At 37.3% G+C, this 25097-nt stretch overlaps 1 protein-coding gene across 4 annotated transcripts in view; it reads right to left on the bottom strand.

Annotated features, from left to right (window-relative positions):
- DOCK4 (dedicator of cytokinesis 4) overlaps nt 1-25097 on the bottom strand; it is a 246519-nt gene that overhangs the window by 90535 nt on the left and 130887 nt on the right. For all 4 annotated transcript variants that reach the window (XM_032182910.1, XM_032182929.1, XM_032182919.1 and 1 more), the window contains exons 13-15: nt 18538-18663; nt 2045-2169; nt 284-446 (exon numbers count right to left, since the gene is read on the bottom strand). In XM_032182910.1, coding sequence (XP_032038801.1) covers nt 284-446; nt 2045-2169; nt 18538-18663 — 414 coding nt within the window. The remainder of the gene's footprint in view (nt 1-283; nt 447-2044; nt 2170-18537; nt 18664-25097) is intronic.

The following is a 25097-nucleotide window of genomic DNA, read 5'->3' as shown; positions in this document are numbered from 1 at the left end:
TCACCAGATAAATTCTAAATTTGCATTTTGAAATTATGCTTGCATTTGCACCTGCAGTGCTGCCTATTACTATTTAATAAAACTAGACTGGTTTCTCCGAGTATTTAGGCTTTACCAAAGCACCAAGTTCCATGAAGCAGAGCTACAGGCCTGAAAAGCTGTGTCATAAAAGCATTAGAGAGAAAGTTTACGCAGCTATCTTTTTCCTGAGGTGTTAGGGAAACTCATGTGCTGACTGCCGCTGTAACAGAGAGGACGAGGAGAAGTTGTGATCAGCGCTTACTGGAACAGTGCCGGAATTCACAGCGGATGTGGGCTCCTCTGAATTTATCCACAGGAATAGGAAGTTTCAGCAGCTCAGCCCATCTGGGACCATTGTTATGATAAAGCACAAAGGAATGGTACTCGCTGGCTGGTGGCTCTCCAGAGCCAAATGAGATAAAATCCTAATGAAGAAAAAATATTGATTAAATATTTAAAGATAGATTAGATCACTCCTAAGATGTCATCAAGAACTGTTCTTACAAAGAACACTATTTAATATCCATGTTATTATAATAAATGCCACATGTGGGATAGTACTCAATATTGTAAAACCCACAAAAATAGTAGCAATTTGTTAACATTTGCTAATTAAAAAAAATCATGGCAAGAATCATCCACACAAATAAGAATTAAAGCATTTTATAGGGGAAACTGGGTGATCAGGAAGGCTTAAGCAACATATGTTAAGTGGAAACCCATGATACAGGGTGTTCCATCCAGTATTTATGCTCAAGCACTAAATGAGAATTTATGCAAGATGAGAACAGCCCAGACTCCAGGATCTTTAGTCATCCGAAATAAACCCATAACTCTGCTCTTGTCAGTGACACATCCCAGCATGAAACAGTAAAGAAATCTGGATCCCTTGACCAGGAACAAACACAGTATTGTGTTGTTTTTGCAAAACTCATAATGGTTTCTCCATAGCAAAGTAAGCAAATGGGTTTGTCTAAGTTCCATCTTGGGGATACCTGTCAATTCTATGCATGAAAAATAAGCTACTGCTGTAGCTTTTCTCCTCAGCAGTAATAAAGGATTGCCTTTGCATCTTAATATCCCTTATACATATATATATCACAGAATCACAGAATTTAAGGAGTTAAAAGGGACCTCGAAAGATCATTGGGTCCAACCCCCCTGCCAAAGCAGGTTCTTTATATATATGCATATATAAAAGAAGTTTCATATATAATATGCATTCATTTCACTCCATGCATTTACACACACAACCTTACTTCACAGATATTCACACACACACACAATTTGGTTCAGACTATCTCTGTCAGGCTTTCTACATTTTGTCAGCCCTTAGCCCTCAACATCATGCAGAACCTATGAAAAAGTACCTTCAAATAAAAAGAAAAGAAAAGAAAAAGATGCTAAATATGTATGGAAAAGGTTGCAGGTGAACAGAAATCATTCGGTACAGAAAAATCTGAGAAACAGTCAGCTATTAATAATGGAAATCTAAAAGGACTAGTGCCTATAAGGTATCACCAGCAGCATGCAACCAAACCTCAAGAAAAGAAGGAACAGTAATTTATTCTTTCATTAAAACCCACACAGGGGTCATTTGCATCAGTGATCTCTCATTTATTTCAATTAGACAATAAAAATGACGATGCAAAATGATTGAAACGTGTTCTGCATTAACATAAGAAAATGTGTAACTACTAAAAGTTATCAAATCAAAAATTCTCCAGAACTTAATCTTGCTTCAACATTTTAGAGCACCTTAATGGAATCACTGGTTATTTGGGTGGCAGTTTTAGGTGCTTATCTGGATCATGTAATTGATCACATAAATAAAACACACATGCACTTTGATAGAGGTTTTAAGCAAAGTGGAAATGCTTTGAATATCTAAACACAGCGAAAGATACATATGACCTTTCCAAAGCAATTTTGTATTCATCAAACAAAGCCACAAAAGAGTATTTACATGTGAAAATATGTATCAAAATTAACTGCAGCAAGGAAAAATACACAACAGAGGTACCTTTAAAATCTGACCACTGCTGTCCACAACATGCATCGTCACTTCCACATTTCTGGCCACACTTTTCCCTCCCTTCTCAAATTCTCCTCTCTCTACAGTGATGTATAAATCATTCCTCATTTCACCTATAAAAAAAAAAAAAAGTGAGCAAAAGTCAGTTAAAATTGATTACTTTTCACTTTTACTACTTTAATAGACTTTCATCTTTTCTTTCAAAGAACAGTATCACACAATTTATCAGTATTTTCAGATTTTCATCCCTCTAGAAGCCTGAGAGATCATCTGCCGTGCTGAACAATTCCAGCAACTTTTATTCATATTAGCTGGTTTTGGTATGTACCACGGCGTCTCCAGTTAGACTGAAGCTGATATCTGGCTTCACTTCCCTTCATTCCTCTTTTAGTCTAAGGAAATATCAACACGTTGTCCTTCATAGTAATCTCTACATTTCTCCATTTAATGGCTCCTCATTAGAACTTTTTTACACATAATCTCTTTCACACTTGAAGAAGGTGTATTACTTTCCTAATTATTCTTTGAAAAAGTAAAAAGCCAAGCTAGCATTCAAATCTTTCTCATCCAAAAGACCTCACCATATTTTACATTAACTGTCAATTCCAAAGTTTAGTAATGAAAAGTACTCTTATTTTACACTTGCTGGCAAGGATTCTGAGGCCGAAGTCTTCATCAACACATCAAATTACAAATCCAGTGCAAGCACTGCCTAAGTGTTACATAATATAGGTGAGTTATTAAATACTGCTAGCATGTTTTACTGGAAATTCCTTGCACATTTATCCATTAACAAATTATGCAATCCATCAGGACTTAACCAGAACTTCCGATCTATGCTACTTTTATTTTAGTTTCACCTGACACACAACGTGAACTTTATAGATGATGAATGGAAAAATTGTTTGCCATTTGTTGAAGACAGAGGGAAGAAGCATTAACCATGGTGACTGGAGTGAGGTGGTAGGGAAGCCCCTGTTCCCTAAGCAGATGCTAGATCTTTTTTCTGAGAAGTCAAAACTAACCTGCCTCTGGACAAACATTACTAAAACTACTTGGAAGTGATGGGAGTTTGTAGAAAAACAGCATTATCAGTAGGAGCATCTTCTAAAGTTCTAATTTCTAGACTTGTCAGGAAGAAAAAAGATCAAGAATATATGCCTTCATAGAGTGAAATGCAAATGCAGAATTAAAACAGATTTTCACTGAGCACTGATGAAAAACTGAAGTATGAGGTTTGTGTATTCACAGGCATACTACTTGGAAATCAAACAGGAGATGGATGCTTGTACCGTGGGTAAAATTAATTAACAGATATGTAACTGATAAATGATCAGTGCATCTTCGATTTTCAGCTTCATTTGAATATGCAGGCTGAATTTGACTCGCTTGAACATTCCAGGATACTCTTGTGTTTGTTTTACTGCATGCAATTCTCCAGCAATTTCCAAGTACCAGAAGCTTTAATATTGCAACAGTTTTCTAATATTTTTATAACTAACATTATTCCATCACTGTATGCAAAATAGTTAATTAAGCAATTCCTCCAAAGCACAATCTGAACCACTGCCAAATGCAAAAAAAAAAAAAAAGGCAAAAGAGGAAACTGATAATATTATCAAACTCTCAAGAATCATACCCATAAGAAGTGGTGGAAATCTGCCACTGTATTACCTTATTGTCTTTTGAAACGACGATGCTAGATGTTAGAGTACAGATATACAACATGAATAGAAATAAGTACCAGGACCAGATGGTATTCACTTAAGAGCTTTATGTGAAGTCAAGGATGAAAAAGCCAAATTACTAATAACAGTGTGTAATCATTGAATCTGTCTCTGATTCCCAATGGAAACCAAGTTTAAAATGAGCAAAAGGTGGTGGCTATTCTTGTGATAGACAGCAGACTTGTAAAAAACAAGCAGAAAAACCCTTTCAAACGGATGTTGTGAATGTCAGAAATTTGTAAGGGTTCATGGGGAGAACAGAGAAGTCTTGGAAGGCAGATCCACTGAAGGATATGAAACAGACGGTCACAAGCAGCTCCGGAAATCCCTTGGGCTGAAAATAGCTGGAGGCAGGGGGAGCATCAGGGGGTCATTACCATACATGCATATATGCATGTCTCTTCCTTAGGGGGCTGTTTACAATAGCTGGCTAGATAGGCCCTTCGAGTGAATCCGTAAAGATGTTATCGGGATTCAAGTCACAAAATTACCCTTAAAACTACTAGTTTCTGATTATTTCTATATTTCAGTAGTATTCGATTATAGAAGTTTTAGAGGGCAGTACAGTCTGGATAGCAAAGAACACGCAACATGCTGGGTCTTGCTTGGCAGATGCTAATTCTAGGACTGCTTCTAGTCAGTGCTGGCACTTGGTCATTTTCAGGAGTTTTACATTCAGAAAAAATGACATCCACACATAAATCAAGAAGAGAAGCTTTGTAATATAACTGGTTTTATCAAACAAGTTGTAGTTGCAGCAGAATCTCTTTAAAGATTAACCTGAATTCTGCGTGCATTTGGGCTACATTTTGTCATGATTTTTATTTGTCAGGAAGAAATTCTTTCCATTTTCCAAGGAGTCTTCACAGAAACACAACCAAAAACAAAAAACACCTTTTCACCACAAATTCCGCGATCTAGCCCAAATAAATCTCAGTGAAAACTGAGTTTTCACTTTTTTTTTTTTTTTTTTTTCGCTTTCCTTTTTAAGCTGAGCAAACTGTACAGGATTTAAATGAAAAATAAGAGAGCATTGCTAAAAATGTAATGACAGCTTTACAGAAGTTAAGCAGGCTTTTAAAAATGGTGTCTACATTTTGAGGTTTTTAAAAAGTTCTAAATGCATTGAATTTCACCATTGTAAATGTCAGAAGAAGTCAAATCACTGGGACTAAGGACACAGGTGGATGAACGTTCATAATTCCTGTCCTGTTCTCCTCTTACAGAACCCTCTGCAGGGTGTGCAATCAGTGCCATGAGAGGATAGTTCAGACATTTTTGTCCAGATCTACATCCGGTCAGGACTCTCTATTCTGTTTTCAATGTCTCAGAGCAAATCAAAGCACGTGGGTCACCTTATTGTAAAAAAAAAAAAAAAAGTCATATTTTCTCCATTATCATGCAAGGCAAATTAAATCCAAGAGGAAACTAAGCCTCTCACACTATAAGAGAAACAATGACGTACATGACATATGATGATTTATACGGAAACAGATGGATAGAAAAGCAGAAGGGAAACAACTAAAATACACTGGAAAATTAAACAAAAAAGAATGTAAGCTCCAGGCTATATATCACGGGTACTGTCTGCATCAGGCAGATGAAACACCAACTTCCTTTCCTCAATGTATGTGGCATATCTGACATCTTGTGATCCTTACAAAAATGTTTCTGGTTTAGATTTGGCTTTCTGTGTCTGGATTTATACTCACACGTATTTCACTTTTGCTTTAAAGGAGATCACTCCTTGCAACCAAAATGTACGAAAACCAGCTACGCTGAATTTGTACAGTTCAGATAAGCATACTGGAAGGTTAAGAATTTAAAACCAAGCTCCTGACAAATCTGTAGCACAATATTTATGTGAACATATTATGAGCGAAAGCTCATAAGATTAAAAAGTCAAAGGGGTTGTAAAAATCAAGCACAAAGCCTTATCAGAAAATAGAATTGCTGACTGAAAAAAAAAGAAAAGGCATTTGGGAAGTGAACGTCAATCTGGAAAGGAAAAAGGAAAGAAAACTGTGATAAAAACATACAAAAATATATTTGGAACTATTTTTTAAAATGTATTTAGCTCTCAGTATATTGTTCTGGAGATATCTTAACCTCTTTTACTTCCCAAATGTAGAAATGCCATTGCTTCAAGCTTCCTTGACAAATATTCTCTGTCCAAAAAGTGAATTTTTATGTGTAAAACTAACCTGGGGCATTCCTTTGTGGACCCCCTTCAAGTAAAAACAATTCCAACTTGATCTATAAAGTATTGAAACATCAGCAAATGTCTGATTTTTTTAATCTATATTCCTTTCACGGATCTTTTTTATTTCTGAAAACTATAATTACACATTTGATTACAAGAATATGCATCCTTTTTCTATAGTATTTCTTCCTTGACAAGTATACCAGATGGATAATTCTCACATTATATCATCTTGTTTTCACCAAGAGAGACAATTGCGGCCACAGGGAGCACTGAAAGGCAAAATTCTGCTGAATACCTAAGTTCTGAGGTAGACTTTGGTGAGTACAGATGGTACCTTCTGCTAAAGTATCTGCATGACTCAAATGAATCTCCCCTAGGTGGGTGTGTACTGAGATTTTTTCTACTGTCTTACATTTGACCAAAAGTGCAGAATTTACACAGAAACAAGCAAGGGACATCTCGGACATTAGAGTCAATCAGTTTTTAATTACTGGTTGAAGACATGCCTATAAAATTGAATCTCAATCACACATGATGAGCTTTTAAACATGGTGAAAAAAGCAGCAGGCTTACTCCAGCTAAATATTCAGAAGTACCAATGTCACCTTTTCTAAATATGCTTCAGTGAAAACATGCAACGGCTATTTTCAGCATAGAGTTTGGTACAGGAATAAGTGACTGAAAACAACATGGAAAATGTTGCTCAACTTTAACGTGACAAGCCTACCGCTACCTATAATGAAGTTGTGTGGAAGATCTAGACCTTTTGAGCGGTTTTCTTTTGAAACATAGGGCAGCTCATCTTCACCTGTTCTTACAGAGCATCTCCATCACCTCAATCCTGAGTGACCAGAAGCAGTTTTCTTTAAGCTTTCTGAATTCACCAGGGCTTGTGGGCTGGGCAAGGAACATGTAGATGTGGACATTCAGTTAATAACAGAGGTAAACAGTGTGAAGTTGAAACATCCCAGATAAGTCAGCCTTTTCTAGGACTGACATACAGTTTTCTGAGAAAGAAAAAGCTGTAGGAAGCTGAACCACACACACTAGGACTCATTAAACATGTTTTGTGAAGCTAAACCACCTAGGGCTCCTGGGAAGCAAAGGGCACTTGTAGACATGTGCGTTAGGGACTGAGTCAACAGAAGATGAAGAAAAGAAAACTAAAGAAGTTATGCATTGCATTTCTGTGTTCTCTGAATAATGTTGCTGCATAAAAATACTGCCTATCTTAGCACAGCCACCTTCTACCAACTATCCCAATAAAAAACGAAGTTAATGAGATACAACCAACCACAGGTAAGACAAGATTGTTGTAGATTAGATGTAAGATGACAAATAACAAAGCAGAAAAAAAAAAAAATTGGCATTAGTCCCTGTTGGAGTAAGAATAAGCTGTCTCTTGGAAAAATGGAAGAACTGTGAGGATCAAAGAGTGTATCTAGGGAAGCTGTTTGCTATTGCTCTTACTTCAGGCAACAACACAATGTGTTGAAAAATGGTATCAGTAGCTTCTGTCCTAATTATAGAAGCAACCCATTAGACCTTGACACTACTAAGTTAGCAGTCCATCGTTTCATCTGTTTAGCTAATCAAAACTACTTTTTTAAATATTAGAAGCTATAGACTGAAGCATTCCTACAAGAACTTCTTGTACCGGGGAGGGCTAGAGAAATATAGAAATCTCAGTTCCATGGAATTTAACAAAAAAAATGTAAAGCTGTAGCAATGTGGATGATTATACTGCCTTCACTTTCCAATGCAGCATAAGTATTTAGTGTACACACTGAAGGGACATTTGGTCTGGTAAGTGAATTTAATTGTATGTAAAAGGTGAGGAACTGAAATGCCTGGGTTGCTAAATCAAAATGTGTACAGCACAGTGTTGGCAGTAACTGCCTCTTCATATGGTCCCGCCAAAACATTTCAGCTTGGACCTGGCAAAAACATCTTGAAAGCACTATTTATAGGCTAAGAGGAAAAACTCCAAACCATGACTGCCCCAGATGTAGGTGCGAACCAGGCACACTACAGCTCAAGGTTTCTGACCTGAGAAGAAACAGAAGAAGCTTCATTCACGACCTCAATCCAACTAGCAATGAGGTATCACGGGCTAAACCGCAGTGGAGGATGGAGACCTGATCAGTACCAGTTACATGACAGAGGCAAATACAAGAAGCAAAAGAAAGGCCAATTAAAGCCCCAAAACAAACTCAAGAAACACTGACGGAGGACATGCTTAAGTAATGAAGGTTGGCCTTGCTGAACCGGCCAACAATAAAACACAAGTTTTAAGTAAACAGAAAAGAGAAATTAGGCAGGAATAATTAGCAGGCTGACAATGCACACTCAGGGGTCCTATTATCTTCACCCCGCAGTTTCATTATGGGATGGTTCTGCAGACTACCTTTCCTTCATAGATAGGAAGTTGAATTATCACTGTTCAGGACCCTGCTTACAAGCACTGTCCGCTGCTCCTGCTGCTCACAGGACGTACCCCCAGATACAGGACCTGCATGTGAGCTGCCCCTGGCCCAAAGAAGCTTCAGTGCTTGCATCTCAGGTGATGAGAGCAACATAGGTAATAACTAGGGAGAAGAAGGTCAGGTCAGAACAAGCACCACGAGAACATTTGTATGAACATATTGTTTGTTCTCTTATTTTTCTAGATATACTCGTACCTTATCTATGTGTCAAAGTAACGATCCCTCATTGCAAAAGTGTTTTCAAAGTTCCACTGAGGGAGCTGTGAGCTGTAATTGCAACACAGATTTTGTAACAGCAAGACTTTCTTCATATTCCAACCATATTCAGAACTGTAAAATTTCTTGTAGCATATTAATATGGAACAAGCTTTTCAAGCTGAAGATAGCTGTCAAAGATCAAAGGTAGCTGTCTTTGTTAGAAAGGAAAGAGTGTTTAGTTTGCCAGTCATCCTCAAGAAAGCTTTCTAGTGAAATAAATTCCAATTCAATTATTTACTGCTGTAACAAAACACAGTGTGATTGTATTTGACTGAGATAGCATCTCTGATAGTTACAGCTTACAGTGTGCAAATCTAAACTGTCCTGACAGCAGCTGCTAATTTGAAAATAATTACACAGAACTCACTGGGAGCTTTTGTTAGTAACTGCCTTTTTGAAAGCTTTGTTCAGAATTATAGGTCCTTTAGAGCCATGAATTGAGCAGGAGCATAAAACAGTATTTGGTTTACAGAAAGTTCTTGTTAATTTACATCTCTGTAAAGTGCAAGCTAATGAGTTGCTGTGCTTTATACTTTAAACGTGACTTGAACAGCTCTTAAAACAATTTCAGTTTGAGGGAGTGAAACTCTCTGGACATGGCACAGACAAAATGGTACTATGTGGGATGTAAATCTTGTGGAGGCAAAACGCATTAGAGTAAAGCTCTTGAAAAGACTTTGTAGAATAGGGCGAGAACTGTGTAGCCATAATCAGTAAGGAGATCTCAAACAAACAAACAAACAAACAAAAAAACTCGAACACATTTAAGGTGATTTTAACTTGAGGATAGGACCAGAGACATTGTGTCCAGCCCTTTGATTCAACACTTTCAGTATCTCTTAGCAGCAATGAAGTTATCCATGCTGATATTCTGACAGCAACAAGCAAAACAAAATTAAAAACAAAACACGGGAAATCTTCCACTCCTTTTTTAGCCCAGTAAACGTGTGTAGTGGGTTTACGTGGCAAGGTTTTGGTAGCAGGGAGCCATAAGGGTGGTTTCTGTGAGAAAGATCTAGAAGCTGCCCCATGTTTGGGAAGGGCCCCATTGTTTTCCAGAGCTGAGCCAATAAGCGATGTTGTTTTGCACCTCTGTGAGAGCATATTTAAGACAGGGAAAAAAACACTGCGCCACACAGCAGCCGGGAGAGTCAAGGGAGTGAGAGAACAGCCTTTCAGGTGCCAATGTCAGTGAAGAAGGAGGGGGAGAGGTGCTCCAGGTGCTGGAACAGAAGTCCCCTGAGGCCTGTGGTGAGGACCATGGTGAAGCAGGATGTCCCCCTGCAGCCCATGGAGTACCACGGTGGAGCAGGGTTCCACGCTGCAGCCCGTGGAGGAGACCACAGTGGAGCAGGTGGCCCTGCACCGACGGAGGCTGCCGCCTGTGGAAGACCCCTGCCGGAGCAGATTCCGGGCCGGACCTGTAGCCCGTGGAGAGGAGCCCACGCAGGAGCAGGTGACCTGGCAGGAGCTGCTGCCCGTAGGGGAGCCAGGTTGGAGCAGTTTTCTCCTGAGGGATGGACCCCGTGGTACGGACCCATATCTGGAGCAGTTCTGGAAGAGCTGCTGCCTGTGGGAAGCCCACGCCGGATCAGTTCATCAAGGACTGCATCCCGTGGGTGGGACCCCACAGCACAGGGGACGAGAGTGACCGAGAAGGAGCGGCAGAGAAGAAGCGCTGTAGACTGACCATAACCCCCATTCCCCCGTTCCCCTGCGCCGCTCGGGGGGAGGAGGTGGAAGAGGGTGGATGGGGGGGAAGGTGCTTTTGGTTTGCTTTTTCCTTTGTTTTCTCACTTCTCTCGCTTGTTAGTAATAGGCAATAAATCTTACTATCTTCTTATGCCGAGTCTGTTTTGCCCGTTACAATAATTATTGCGTGATTTTCTCGTCCTTATCTCAACCCTTGAGCCCTTTTCACATATTTTCTCCCCATTCCTCTTTGAGGAGGGGGAGTGAGAGAGCGGCTGTGGTGGAGCTCGGCTGCCCACTCGAGCGGAACCACGACAACGTGCAAACTGACATGGGTACAGGTATGGTAGGTGGCAGTTTACAGAAACACTGGGAACAAGACAGAAGAGGTGTCTTCAGCAGTGCAACAATGCAAAAGAAGGTGGCCCTCTAGCTGGGTGATGCAACACTGACTACAGATAACAAAACAGCATATAGCTCAGATTTCACTGCAAGCTGCTGGTATTGTACTGCAAGCTGGTGGTATGTATTTGCAGTAGTCTCAACCTGGAGGTTGTAAATATTTTAACAATCAAAATATATGTATTTATTAAAATACCAGTTTAGAGAAAAAAATAAATATGTCCTGGAACACTATAGCACTACTAAACACTCGCTAATGCCCTTCTGTCAATTGAACTTTGATGATTTGTCCTCCTCTAGCATATTAAAATTTCACGTCAAGCTTCGCAGCTGCATTTAATTAAAAAGGTCAATTTAAAAATAACGTCAAGTTAAGCAATTTGGCACTATTCATGAAAATCACAGTGCAAAATGATGTTATCTGAGTGAAGGACATTCTTAGAAAGATCAAGTCAGGAACATATAGGCACACTGCATTTCACAAGGAGTTTAATCACTGTAGTAAGTAAAATCCCCTTCCTGAAACAATTGCTTTTCACAACTGCTTTTCTGTTTAGCATTGTAGAAAGTACTGAAAAAGTGGCTGGCTGTATATCAGTGAATGTATTCTTAAAAAAAAAAAAAAAAAAAAAAAAAGCAGTTCTGAAGTGTGAAATACTATCAATACTTTTAGAAACAGGGCAAATCTCATTGACATGACTGAAGCTGTCAGTGAACATGTGTGTCAGGTTTAAGGGCTGTGACAACCACCAGTCAGATGTCTGTTCAGTGCTTTCTCTCCGTTTAGCAATATCTTGACTTCTTGCTTACTGCTGCAAAGAACAACTTTGCTACTTGCAAGAAGCACAGACCCACAATAATTACTGTTTGTCAGTAATATTCACATATGGCTCAGGAATGAGAGAAAACTGGGATCTTTTTGGTGACAGTTGACAAAAACTTATTTGGTGTTTGTGTGTGAATGTGCAGCTGCATTTCAGTACATGACAGGGACTGGGCAGAAAGAAATAAGACAATTTCTGTTATTTTTGTACTACTAGCAAGTTTTTATTTAACAAGACTCAGTAATATTATAAGAGAAGAATTAGAACAATGTGTAAGAATTTCAGGAGCATTGGTGACTTTGGTAACAGTTTTACTGTTTTACTGTTAGATTTAGTAAGCTTTGGCATTTAAACTGAAGGCCAAGAGGAAAAAACAGACTCCTTTTCTCAGTTAGCCTACTGTCCTTTCTCAAGAGAACATAATTTACATTTCAGCTTTATTGCACAAACTCTCAACAAGCCTTAAAAAAAAACTCATCAGAAAGCAGCTGACAAAGCAAATGAAATGCCCTTTACAAATGGGATTCTCAAACTGCAAAACTTTCAGATTTCAAACAAAATGTAGATCTACCAAGTTCTCTGTGACTTCTCTTTGCTTTTCCTTCTAACAGTGAGATGTAAAACAAATTGATTTGAACAGTGGGGAGTAAAAGATTTACAATCTTGTTTAACAGAAAACAGACCTGTTGACTTTCTAAGGAATTTAACAGGATTTTGAGACTATTTTTTCAGAGTTAATGCATTCACTTGTTAGTGTCCTAATGCTATTTACCTGTTTTAGTGAAGAAAGGCTTCCAAGACGTAACTGCCTTGCATATACTTCCAACATATCACTGCTACTTATTCTATGCTCAGAAGAAAGTCAGCTTACTCTTCCAAATACACTATCTGCGGAAGGCCCTTTTCCTCATTTTTCACTTCACAGAAACATAGAATATCACAAGTTGGAAGGGACTCACAAGGATCATTGAGTCCAACTTCTGGCTCCACACAGGACCACCCAAAAATCAGACCTTATGTCTGAGAGTGTTATCCAAACCCTCCTTGAACTCTAGCAGGCTGGGTGCCATGACCATTGCCCTGGGCAGCCTGTCCCAGTGCCCAACCACCCTCTGGGTGCAGAACCTTTCCCTAACCCCCAGCCTGACCCTCCCCTGTCCCAGCTCCATGCCATTCCCTCGGGTCCTGTCGCTGTCCCCAGAGAGCAGAGCTCAGCGCCTGCCCCTCCGCTCCCCTCGTGAGGGAGCTGCAGGCCGCCATGAGGCCTCCCCTCAGCCTGCTCTGCTCAGGGCTCAACAGACCAAGGGACCTCAGCTGCTCCTCAAATGTCTTGCCTTCTAGACCATTCACCATCTTTGTAGCCCTCCTTTGGAGGCACTCTAATAGTTTATGTCCTTCTGACACTGTGGTGCCCTAAACTGCCCGCAGTAGTCAAGGTGAGGCACCCCAAGATACGGCTGGCCCTTTTGGCTGCCAGGGCACACTGCTGACTTGCCATCAGTTTGAACCACCAGATCGCTTTCTGCAGGGCTGTTCTCTAGTCTCTCGCCCCCACTGTACATATCTCCATCCCAGGTGCAGAATCCAACACCTGTTTTTGTTAGATTTCATTTGGAACCTTTAAGTCGAGGGAAGTTCATTTAAATTCTAGCTTTTCTTCCCTTTCCATATTCCTCTTCTATTTTTCCTTCAGTTCCTAATGAACCAAAAAAATAAGACAGACGCCATGGGAAGGAGAGGGAAAGCAATATAAAAGTTCTTTGCACTTGCCTAACCAACTATGGAGTCACATATTAGCATCTTTGTTTTCTCCAGCGATTTTCCTTTGGTAGAAAGGATCAAAGTCCTATTTTAAATAGTATTAAAATAGGATTTGAAAGCAGAGGATATTCCCCACGGAGCGCTTCAGTTTTGTGAAAGGTCAAAATTCAAGGTGTCTTTACTTGACAATATTACTCAAACATTTTGTGCAACTAATATATCCAAGGCAATATTACTTTCAGTAATTAAAAATACATATTTCTGGATTCTTGGAAATCAGAACAGCAAACAGTGGCAGGTGGAAATTTAGGCTGTTTGTACTCCATACGGGCTGATCAAGATTGGAAAAAATTCATACCACTCCTTGTGGGAGAAAAATGTTTAAGTGTGTCAGACATAAATTTCTCTTCCTAGAATCAACAGCTCTTTACTAAGTCCAAGCTCACTGACAGCTACATAGACACATACACTTACCATGATGACGAGAACAGATTCCATAGCTTTCTTTACATTTTTGCTCTCCAGACTCTTATTCTAAGCTTTGAAAGGGGGAATATGCTTCTAGTCAAAATCACATCGTTGAAAAATGCATGTTATCACATGGATAGCATTTTGTGAGATCATTTGTATAAAAAGACAAATATTTTAGTTCTAGTTTCAATTTAAAAGCTTCTGAAAAGGGAAAGAAAGAAAGATTGGAAAGAGTGTACATCCACATGAAAAGAGCAAAAGACCTTTTAATAATCTAGATGAAGGAGTAGTAAGTATATTCAGAAGCTTTCACAGACAATTCTGGTGAGATATTATAACTGGTGAGCTAAAGGACACCTCATGGATTTAAAAGTTGACAAATGTAAAGCAATGCAGTTGTGATGGTAAAAAAAAAAAAAAAGTTACTGTTTCTAAATTAAGCATGCAAAAGCTTGTATGTAATATCAAAGTACTGAAACATCCTAGGCAGCTCGTTGTATATGCTATATGCTCGTTGTATATGCTATATGCTCGTTGTATATGCTGAAATAGTTATAAAAGACAACACGGAGAAACAAAACACGACTTCTGTTGTTGTCAGACATAAGAGAAGTCTAGAAGCACTAAAATTCTATTACAGAAATTAATGCTGCAGCTTCATGTAGAATCTTTAGCTATGCTATTTGTGAAGGGAAATCACAGGATTAGAAGAGGACCAAAAAATTCAGAGAGAAGTATTACAAAGAATATTCCAGTCAGGACTAACTAGCACAGATACTGATAGCAGCATTGTAGACCACTTACAGTTACATACAGGGAAAACAATGGTCAATGTAATACCATTGTGCTGACTTGTCAATTCTTTAACCTCTTCTAGTTTCGAAACAGTTTAATAATTTGGATGGACAGAAAGAAATATAAACGTTGATCCAAACTCAGAGGAAGTGGTGGTCAGATCTTAGCAGTGGTAATGCCACCAGCTGAAATCCTAAACCCAAAAAGGGTGCCTATAGGTAAATGGTATCTGTCTATGAAAATCTGTTGAGATGTCAGTCAATAGGACAATTGTTTATACTCTGCAGTACATTTTATGGACTAAGGCATTTGGAGGTGAAATGCTATAAAATATATATACTGTTTCAAACGTACATCTCTAGCTGTTTAAATTCAGAATTCTCTGTTATAATATATAGAAAGCTACATAGAATAAATTTCTAGGTAGAGTTTCAGGAAATAATGGTTGGGCTTAAGTGTATTTCTTAGTGAAAAAATAATTCTTACGGAAATCCACAAGATTTGTTTGCTTTATGCGCTAGTGTCTCACACTGAATGTATTTTGGCTGTACCACGTAGTAAGACAAATACTAACAACAGTAGCACTATTAATAACACTCTAGCTTAAATAAAGTAAACCAGATGCAGTTCTAGTTTGACAAGCACAACAAAGTAAGATGTGCAACTATATAGATGATTACCACATGATAGCTTACAGTCTGTTTACAACTGGCAGCCCTGGCAGAGAGCTCTGGCTCCTCCAGTAAATCTTCATTCAGACAAACACCTGTCCTAGGGTTTATTCTGATTCTAAAATATTCACACAACACATGCTAATGATCAGGCTTCTTTAAGGAATTAGGTATCTTCCACACAGATGCACACAAGTGTATGCATATGTGCCAGAACATGTGAGCATAATACACAGTATTGATGACAGGCAGTGATGCAGATGTTCCAAGTTAAATTTGAAACCAAATTCCATGAGTACAGAATATAAAAGCAGAAAAAGCAGGTACAGTTATGTATAGAAATATACAAAAGGGCTCTCACATTCTACCAACTACTATGTACATTAATTTAAAGTATTTCTCAAAAAGTTTAGCATGTTCATAGACATCTGATGTACATAAGTAAGTAACTATGAGGCTATCTGCCCTTTCAGGAGACATTGAACTGTTAAAATAGAAATTCAGAGTGTAAGCACAGTTGTCCTTTGATGCGGTACAAAGCTTTCCAAGAATATCGGCTTGCACATCTGCCGACTGCCACACAAGGATGATGGAAAGGGGAGTACTAGTGGTTGCACGTAGCCTGCCCTTATATCCTTGTTAAACCTAGAAAATGTATATCAATTACGCTCATAAGAGGAGATTTTTACTTCCTTTCCTTATTCTGCCATCTAGAATAGAGTGAGTTACCTATTTCACAGCCTTTTTTGAATCATGTATGCCTTTTTTTACTTATCTACTTCATGTTCTAAAACACTTGAAGTTCTTCATTAAAAAATTCCATTGGTCCTGAAAAGAAGCTTCACCCTGTCAGTCTCCACTGACATAAAAAGTATTGCGCCGTGAAAAATATGCATTATTATTGTCATCAAGACTCTGGTATGGCACCTATGCTGATCCCAGTTACTTTTAGAAGCAAAACCTCTAAAAAGAAAAGGACTGATATAATGTAAAACAAAGGTCAGTTAGAGTTTAAATATGCCAAAATAGGAGATGGACTTAAAATCTTGCACTTCATACAACAGATACTTCAGTTTAGCAGCATGTAATATTTCTTACTAAGTAATTCAAGACAGTCTCATTCAGAACCCTAACCTAAGTGCTAATTAGCCGGAGCAACACATTCAATTTCAACAAAAAAACAACAAAAAAGACCTAATTAGTGACCATTTCCAGTGGCAAAAGATGAAGTTCTCTCATTCATCTCTGAAAAGAGACACTAGAGAGAAACAAAATGAAAGGGGAGCTTTAAAAGAAAAAATCATTTCAAAGGCTAGGTTCCTGCAGGCATTTCACTGCCTAGAGCACACTGCTCTGGTTAGCCCTTGGAACTTGTCGTTAGAAGAATGAGATGATTATTTCTTTTTAGGAGAAATCTCCTCTATGCCAGCAAACACAGACTAAAAGTTGTACTTTTTCTGAACTGAGGTATGCATACATTTTGACCAAAAAAGCAGTACACCAAAATCCATCTATTATTTTTTCAATAAAAAAGGACAAAATGAGCATGTGCATTTCTTTGAATTTGGCTTGGAAAACTCCTCGAGCAGCTCACTACACAGTTCTCTGCTATAAGATGCTTTTAGCAGTTTAGTACATCGAGTTATTTCACAAATGGAAAATGAGAACTAAGAAAAGATCTGAGAAAATTTGATAACACAGAGAAGAAGGCCATTAAATCATAGATAAATAATGAGTAAATGGAGAAAGGTTTCTTAATGGGAATTATACTGTGCTTTTTGTAGCTTTGTAAACCTGCTTCCATTGTTATCAGATGTATTATCTACAATACACATTTGAGTCATAAGACAAATTCAACAGTCACACACAAAAAAAAAAAAAAGCTTAAAAGCCTTAAGACTTTGATTGAAGACTTCCATTAAACATGAGTATATAATCTACCTCTAAATTAAATGGCACCAGACTCATGCGTTTTACTGTTCTAAATATCATGGTGACATCAGCAGAATATTTTCATAATAACAATAAACCTGTTTTATTAACTTGTGCTCTGTGAAAATTTTAAGTGATTAGTAGTACTGATGAGGGATGCAGAAGGACAGATGTTTAATTGGCAGTAAGAACACAAGAGTGAATTCTCAATTGTCAAGTTTCAGGCAGAAATCCAAGAGAAGTACATGCCCATAGCTAAAGCCGAGTCTCATTACTGAGTTTTAAATGCCTATTATGACTTCCTTGATTAGTGAAGCATTGAAGCTTACATATTCTTGCCTCAAACCTCAGTTTTCTTCTGATTTATGTATAAAGGAATGCAAAGCATGTATTTGTAAAGAAGAAATAGTCCCTATTAAAAAACTCCAAGTCCTGAGGATGACTTACATCTGAGAGAGTCAAAGCACTGCATGTGGACTCAGAGTTGAAACAAAGATGTGAGCTCCTCCCTCCAACATTTCTCAGTAATACAAAAATCTTGCCTAACTCATCAGCTTGTAAGAGTGCTTTTCCTTTAAAAAGATACTGTCTGTATAACTTCCTGCAACCCATTAAACTTAAAAAAAATAATAATTTATTGGAAGGAACTATAGATATTACCTTTGTCTTCTTCCTATATTTGCTTCTTCATGTACATATTGACACATTCTTTCAACCTTTCTTCCTTCAAGCACTTAAACAGGTTGAAGTATATTATCCTACAATCTGCTCAAAATAAAGTCTCCACATCCCCACATCCCTACAATGACCTATTTCCAGTATCTCTGTCTCATCAGTTGAGGCACAAACCTGGTGAAACCAGAAGCTGTACAGTGTCAGTAAAAGTCTGTGAATCTTTATTTAGGAAGTAACCAGCTCTGAAGAACATAATGTTCTGCCGGTTATTGCCTTCTCTGTGCAGAGCTCAGCAGTCTTGGATTCAGTCATCTCCACTTCCATAAAGTAGGGTTTCATCTCTCAAAAAGAGACTGCTATAATTGTATGCCCTTTTGAAATTGATGTAGTAATTATCTAATGTGATGGGGCCTCTGGGATACAGCTTTCTTTTGTTTATATCAGAAAAAAAAAAAAAGTTTATGGAAAAGTTTAAGGATTTTTAGAATGATATACTTGTTTCGAAAGCAACTGAAAGATCAGTAACTTCTCATTAGTTCTTCCTCCTGCTGCTTATGGAATTTTTTTTCTTTTAAACTTACCAGGCATGATAATATTGGAAAAACCTAGCTTCCTTGTTATGGATACTCCATGGGTAAACATGGACGTATACTCTCTCCGAATCTGTTCTATGTCTCCATGAAGCAGCTGAAGAGAAACTGCCAGACCTGAAAGCGAAGAATAAAACAAGGGAAAATAAGACATTCAAACAGACTGTGATCATTATTACTTCTTCAAAACTTTGTATGTTTGCAAGTATATATGCATTCCTGACAGGTAAGACAACTGAGAGGAAGTTCAGTTATATCAAGCTATTATATTATTACTCTATGTTATATTATTACTATATTATTGTATTATTACAAGCTATTATATCATGTTATTATATTTAGTAATATCAATACTATTAATGTATTTAGGAATGGTGTCAACACCCAGAAATCCAGAAGGCTGAGAAAACAACTACCCATGAAAAAGAATTAGCAAATTATTACTGATGTAATGTAACTACAATGACACGTCAGATCAAAATTGTCTCAATAGAGATGGACAGAGACCTTAACTGGAAAAAAAAGTTAGAGAAGCGTCAATTAGGAGAAATGTCAATTGGTAATACTTGCTACAACTTAATTTTTTCATTTACTTCAACACAACACTGCCTTCATTGGTATGTAAAAAAAGGTGCAACCATGGTTCTTCCTATCCATCAGAAAAACAGGGACATCTCATTACAAAGCATCATTTCACCTTATACAAAGTAATACAATTATTCAACCAAATTTTGAAGAAACAAACTCCAATAAACAAATCAAGCATAATCAATATTTGTTACATAGGCAAAGTAATGCCATAATGACTGAAATTACTTCTTTTTTTTTCAATGTTCATCAGATTTAATCAATCGTGCTCTTTTCTATGTTTGCTAATAGACATGCAAAATGCAAGGGTGATAATATAATAATTTCCCAACATTTATTGCTTTACAATTTAGGAAGCATAACTTCACCTATTATATCTGCAGTATACAAAACAAATTGCAAACACAATACTTCATCACTGCTGAAATTGTCAAAAACAACAGGCATACTTTTTGGTTATTTCAAATATAATCACCAAGACGAGTGTCAGGATGATAGAGTTTGCAGAGATTAATCTGCCTTGACCTTCAGCATTACTACAGCATATTATGTATCAAAAGATCAAGGGGAAGATAAGAGGAAACTTTTCATATACACTGAACAACTGGAGATACAAAGACAACTCTGATTAACTTCAGATTAAGTTTAAGTAAATAACAAACTGAACAACAAGGTCAATGGTCCTTTGGGCTTTGGAAGAAATTTCCCCTATGAGCATGTAACTGTTTAATTGAATGAATTTACTTGAAGTCTGATGATTCTTAAATCATAACCTGAAAGATCTGTCCTAAGTACTACTAGTTCAGCCTACTTCCTGGAAGACATCAGAGGTTTAATTAGCATAACACCTTTTATGTTCTTCCTCTTATCTACTCTTATATTTTATAATTTTGGCAACTCCAGAGAATATGATGCTCTAACCCGACTTCAATTCTCTTAACATGAAATAGAGCTCACCTACACATCTCCAAATCAGTGCATAAGCAAATATTACAAGGAAAAATGTTAAGTCTATTCTAGTTTAAGGACTAAATTTAATAATGGACATTAATTATCTTGGTAATGGTAATTTGTTCTGTGATTAACCACTTAAAAACTTCTAGGGAGTAGGGACAATTGCCATCAGTGTAGACCAGAAAACAAACTCTTGGTGGCCTGCTTATGTCTGTGGTGGTTTTACCTTGCCGGGCAGCTGAGCTCCACCACAACCACGCTCTCACACCCCCTCCTCGAAGGAAAAGAGGGAGAAAATAGAGTGAAAAGGACTCAAGGTTGAGATAAGGACAGGGAGATCACTCAGCAATTATCGTCATAGGCAAAACAGACTCAGCAAAGGGAGATTAATGAAATTTATTACCTGTTACTAACAAACTAGAGCAGTGTTCCAATTCAGTCTGTGGGATTACATATAGCCAATTCTACATACAGTAACTACATCTTGTAACTATCTATTAGATACAAAGCACAAAGCATTCATATCAATGTGTGTTGCACTGTAAAACTGAACAAAGCTAAGTAAGAGCTAAAATAAAGTAGATGTAATTTATTGTTTTGTCATTAGATAAATGCTGTTACAAGTCAAAACAAATCTGCAGGCAGGCCAAGACAAGTCCAGCCAGCCAAAGCCAGAGAGGTCCTGAGGACTGTGCTGATAGCTAAACACAAAACCTGTAGCCAGCTATATGCAATATCAATTCCATATTTATGGTCTACAAAAATACCACTTGACAAAGAAACTAGACCCTCACCGTGACCGAGGAAGCATTTATCTGAAATACAAGTCATGAGGAAGAGGTATTTGCAAAGACAGAATAATTCACATTTTACGAGGGACACTTTACAAGTTTGTATCCTTATTATAAATCAAATTACGAGGCTATCAAATTGAATTAACTAAGATCATTTAAATTAGGCAGACACACCACAGAGCCATTCAGATTTTTATAACACTGCCTGCACATTCAATTGAAGTGAAGAGGAACTCGCTCAGACACACTGCAAAACAAAGTGCAATGAGGAGGCACCGACTAGTTGAAAGAAATCACCTTCATCACTAAAAATATAAGCAGAATTTTGTGTATCTCTGTAATGGCTAGAAAGCCACTGAACTCAATTTGCAAGAGATTATAGCCATCTCTAGGGAGAAGGAGGGAAGGGGGGAGATAAGATTGCTGCTCTGAGAAAGGAAGGTTTCATCACCAGACAGTAATGAGACAGAGTCAAGGTGGAACAGGCTTCCAATTTGGTCTGTAGCCAATCTGAGGGAGATGGAGAAGATACTCAAAGAAAAGGAATGCAATGAAAATAATAGAGATACTCTTTTTGTATAAGGAAATAGAAAGATAATTCATTAATTTTTCTTTTAAGAAAACATGAATGCTTTTTCTGTCATATGACAAAATTAGTATCCTTTAGTTTCAATTAATTCCACTCTGATGATGAAACTCAATACCAGTTTTTTCTCATGTAAGTTCCTTCATTAGACTATAAAATTATCAGCGAACTCTAATGAGTTCAGCTTCAAAAAAGTATAAATATATAAATAAAAATTGAGCTGGAACAGCTGCACATGTACAAAGCAAAATATAAAACTGTAAAATGCCACCACAGGTGGCATCTGACAGTGGCTGATACAATCACTGAAGCACTTATGAGACCTAGAATCTCTCCAAAACCTCATTACTATACGTTTTCTATTTCTAGAACATTTGAAGCTAAAATATGAAAATAAAAATGATGATCCAGTCTCTAAATGACTGGCATACTTTCCTTAATTAGGTACACGGTCTAGTTTTGTCCCCTTCGAAAAAAATCCAATTACTTACCTCATGTTTAAAGTACCTCCCTCATAATTAAAACCTATTGTGTTAATTATCATTCTTCATTTACTCCAGTTTTGAAAATATTACTACAAAACTCCATGTGCTACTGGAAACAAATCTTCTTTTACTTCTTTTGCAAACACTAGAGATTGCTCACAGCTAACTTGTACTATATTTCATCATGGATGATTTTTATCATTCAGATGATAGAGAATACAGAAAATTGACAAGCTGCTGAATAAGCATCCTGTATTTCTGTTAGATACATGATTTTTAGCTTAAGGCAGCTTTTATACTGCATTATTGATTTCTGCAATTAGTTATAACAAAAGGCAACTGTTCATTATACTTCCACATCACTTATTTGCATTTGAGCTTCTGGAGGAGGGGAAAGCATTTACATTCAGCTTCTATCTACTGGCAACAGAGCATCCTAGATCATATTAAGAAGAAAATGCCTAGCAGCTGCTCAGGAAGCTGACAGAAAACAAAAAAACAAACAAACAACCCCCATCCCTCCCCTCAAATCAAACCAAAACAGACAGAATATTATTCAGAAATGTTTGTATTTTAAGAAAGGTAATAAAATAAGGCATCTGTCCAAATAAAGCTGCCTAATGGTGTTAATATTCTGGAAGCATACAGGTGTTCACATTTCTCATAGTATTTAAAATGCCCAAATTACAACTCTAAAGATAAAACCAGTAGATTTTTGTATTACAATTGGTGAAAAAATCTTTTATTGGTTCATTGTGATATGGGAAAAATAATTGTATAAATCTTGTGAAATTTGGTTACAGCAAAAACTGTGCAGTAAATCCCACAAATTACAGTCTGGGAACAGAGAGAAATAGAGAGGTAAATTCAATACCTGCAGGCCTCGTTAAAGGTTTGATTGTGATTATTCTGAATGAGCAAACTCCAAACTCTTAATCTTTCCCTCAACTTTACATTTATTATTTTTTTTTTTGGCTCAGTAAAAAAGAATGAAAGAAAAAAAGTCTGTGCAAGATTTTCACTACTTTCTTGAGGCTCACAAATTAAATGAACTCTTGTGCCTAAGAATTTTGCCAGAAATGCTACCAAGAGAGAAGGTTTTTTGTTCCCTCACACTTTTTTTTTTTTAAATTCACATGGAAAATAAATGCATAAATGCAAATAGAATTATATTATCACAGGAAAACTGGCTTGGAATTTCTTTACAGGGAATAGCACAGCACCTCAAGCATTGCTTGCCAGAATCACCATGAGATGAAGGCTGCAGGACCAGAAGGCTAAGTGACTGTTCTAGTCTAATCTCCTTATACAGGCAACTGGGTAATGACTATTGTAGTCTAATCTCCTTATACAGGCAACAAAGATCTCAGCAATAATTTCTCCAGTTCTTACCTGGATAAGCCCATTAATGCCCTTTTTCTATTAACAATGCACATAGCATGCCAATTCCCATTGCCACATTATATTGTTATATTGCAAAAGCAAATCATCTTGTTCAAAAAAATTAAAATTACACTTTTACACAGCTTTGTTAGAATAGGCAGTGCACAAAACAATTTGACATTTTTCAGTGTATTATATTGCTTTCATCGCAAATAATATACAAAAGGTTCTAGGAAAACACCCGTTTTTTTCCTTCACAAAGTGCAGCTCTGTCACACAAACAACTTTCATGCAACTGCATGAGAAATTTCGGTACATGGCATGTTTCAAATTAAGTAACAGACAACATTTGACTGAGACCTCCAGAAAGTGTTAAAAACTTTTAAAACCATAAAATCCCAGGTAATGTTAGCAATGAATTTGTAACTATAACCCTTGGAGGAGATAAAATCTTGCATGAGCGTTCATTAAATTTATCATCTGAAGCTGTCTTTAGACATATTATTCTTTCAGTAGATAAAGTTAAGAAAGTCAATAATGTTATATAATAGTAATTAGCAGAGTAATTTTTTGGAAACAGCTTAGGAAAAACTCACTAATAAGACATAACCCAGTGCAAAGATGGAAATACAAGCCAGCTACACCCGCTATGTAGACTTATCTGGGAATTTCAGGGTGCCAGATCAATCACATGCATAACTGCAGTATTGAGATGAACAGCAAGTTATTTTTTTTTTGTGTCACCGCATTGCAGAATAGCACGTTTTTCATTCTTCTCTAATAACTAAGTCTTTTTGCAACATCTGAGAATACGGTTTGAATTTAACTTTATTAGATTATTCATTTCCAGCACAGCATACAAATCATGCTACTCATGACACTTATGGATGACTACCCCCAAAAAACTATCTTGAACTTGACTTTTGAAGTCCTTTTGGTAAAACAAGAACCTTCACAGACAACAACACAAACTTGGACTGCCATGTAAATATAGAAAATTATTTCTGAGTGGTTTGTGAGTCTGCCATTTTTATGGATTAATATCCCAAAACTACCATAGTTAATACTACATACTGCATGCTACATTAGGTTACAAACATTAAATATATTTCCTTATATTAAGGAAAGTTCTACAAATGCCCGTCTAAAAACCTGCTCTAAAACTAGCTTGTCTCTCATGGACAAATGATCTTCAGCAACAACTTATGTGCAAATTCTGTGTATATTTAATCGTTCCGGTTTAGCATTTGTTGAGAGCAAAAAAGAATGCTTTAATTCATTGTGTACTTACAGTGAAGCACATACAGCTGCTGCTCTTATTTTAAATGTATTTCAAATAGCAGCCTTCAGTGACAACTAATTCTTAAACACATCAAAATAGAATACGCATAATCTCCTTGTCACAAAATTTAACAAAAGATTAAAACTGGCAGATTAATAAATTGTCACAGAAATAAAGTAATTAAACAAATGCACTTGCTGTTTAAATGCTAGTGATGTGTAGCTACAGAAAACATTTCAGAGCACTGCTGACACATCCGTGCACTCTGCAGAGAACAGACAAATGCCAGAGAGCTGCTGTTCTCAGCTGTGCACAGATGCAGGGCACAGTTTGACGTGATGAATCATATGCTCAGGAGTTACCTAGAAGTTATATACTTTGTTCTGTTCCTTCTTCTCTGTCAAGTTCATGCTACCAGTCCTGCCCTCGTTCCTCCTCATTTTCCACTAGCCGTTACTCTACTAATCTCTCCACCATGA

The sequence above is a fragment of the Aythya fuligula genome, chromosome 1 (genome assembly GCF_009819795.1).
Source record: "Aythya fuligula isolate bAytFul2 chromosome 1, bAytFul2.pri, whole genome shotgun sequence".
In the NCBI taxonomy this organism is placed as follows: domain Eukaryota; kingdom Metazoa; phylum Chordata; class Aves; order Anseriformes; family Anatidae; genus Aythya; species Aythya fuligula.
Note: the sequence above shows the minus strand (reverse complement) of the source record. Positions and strands in the feature narration are given on the sequence as shown.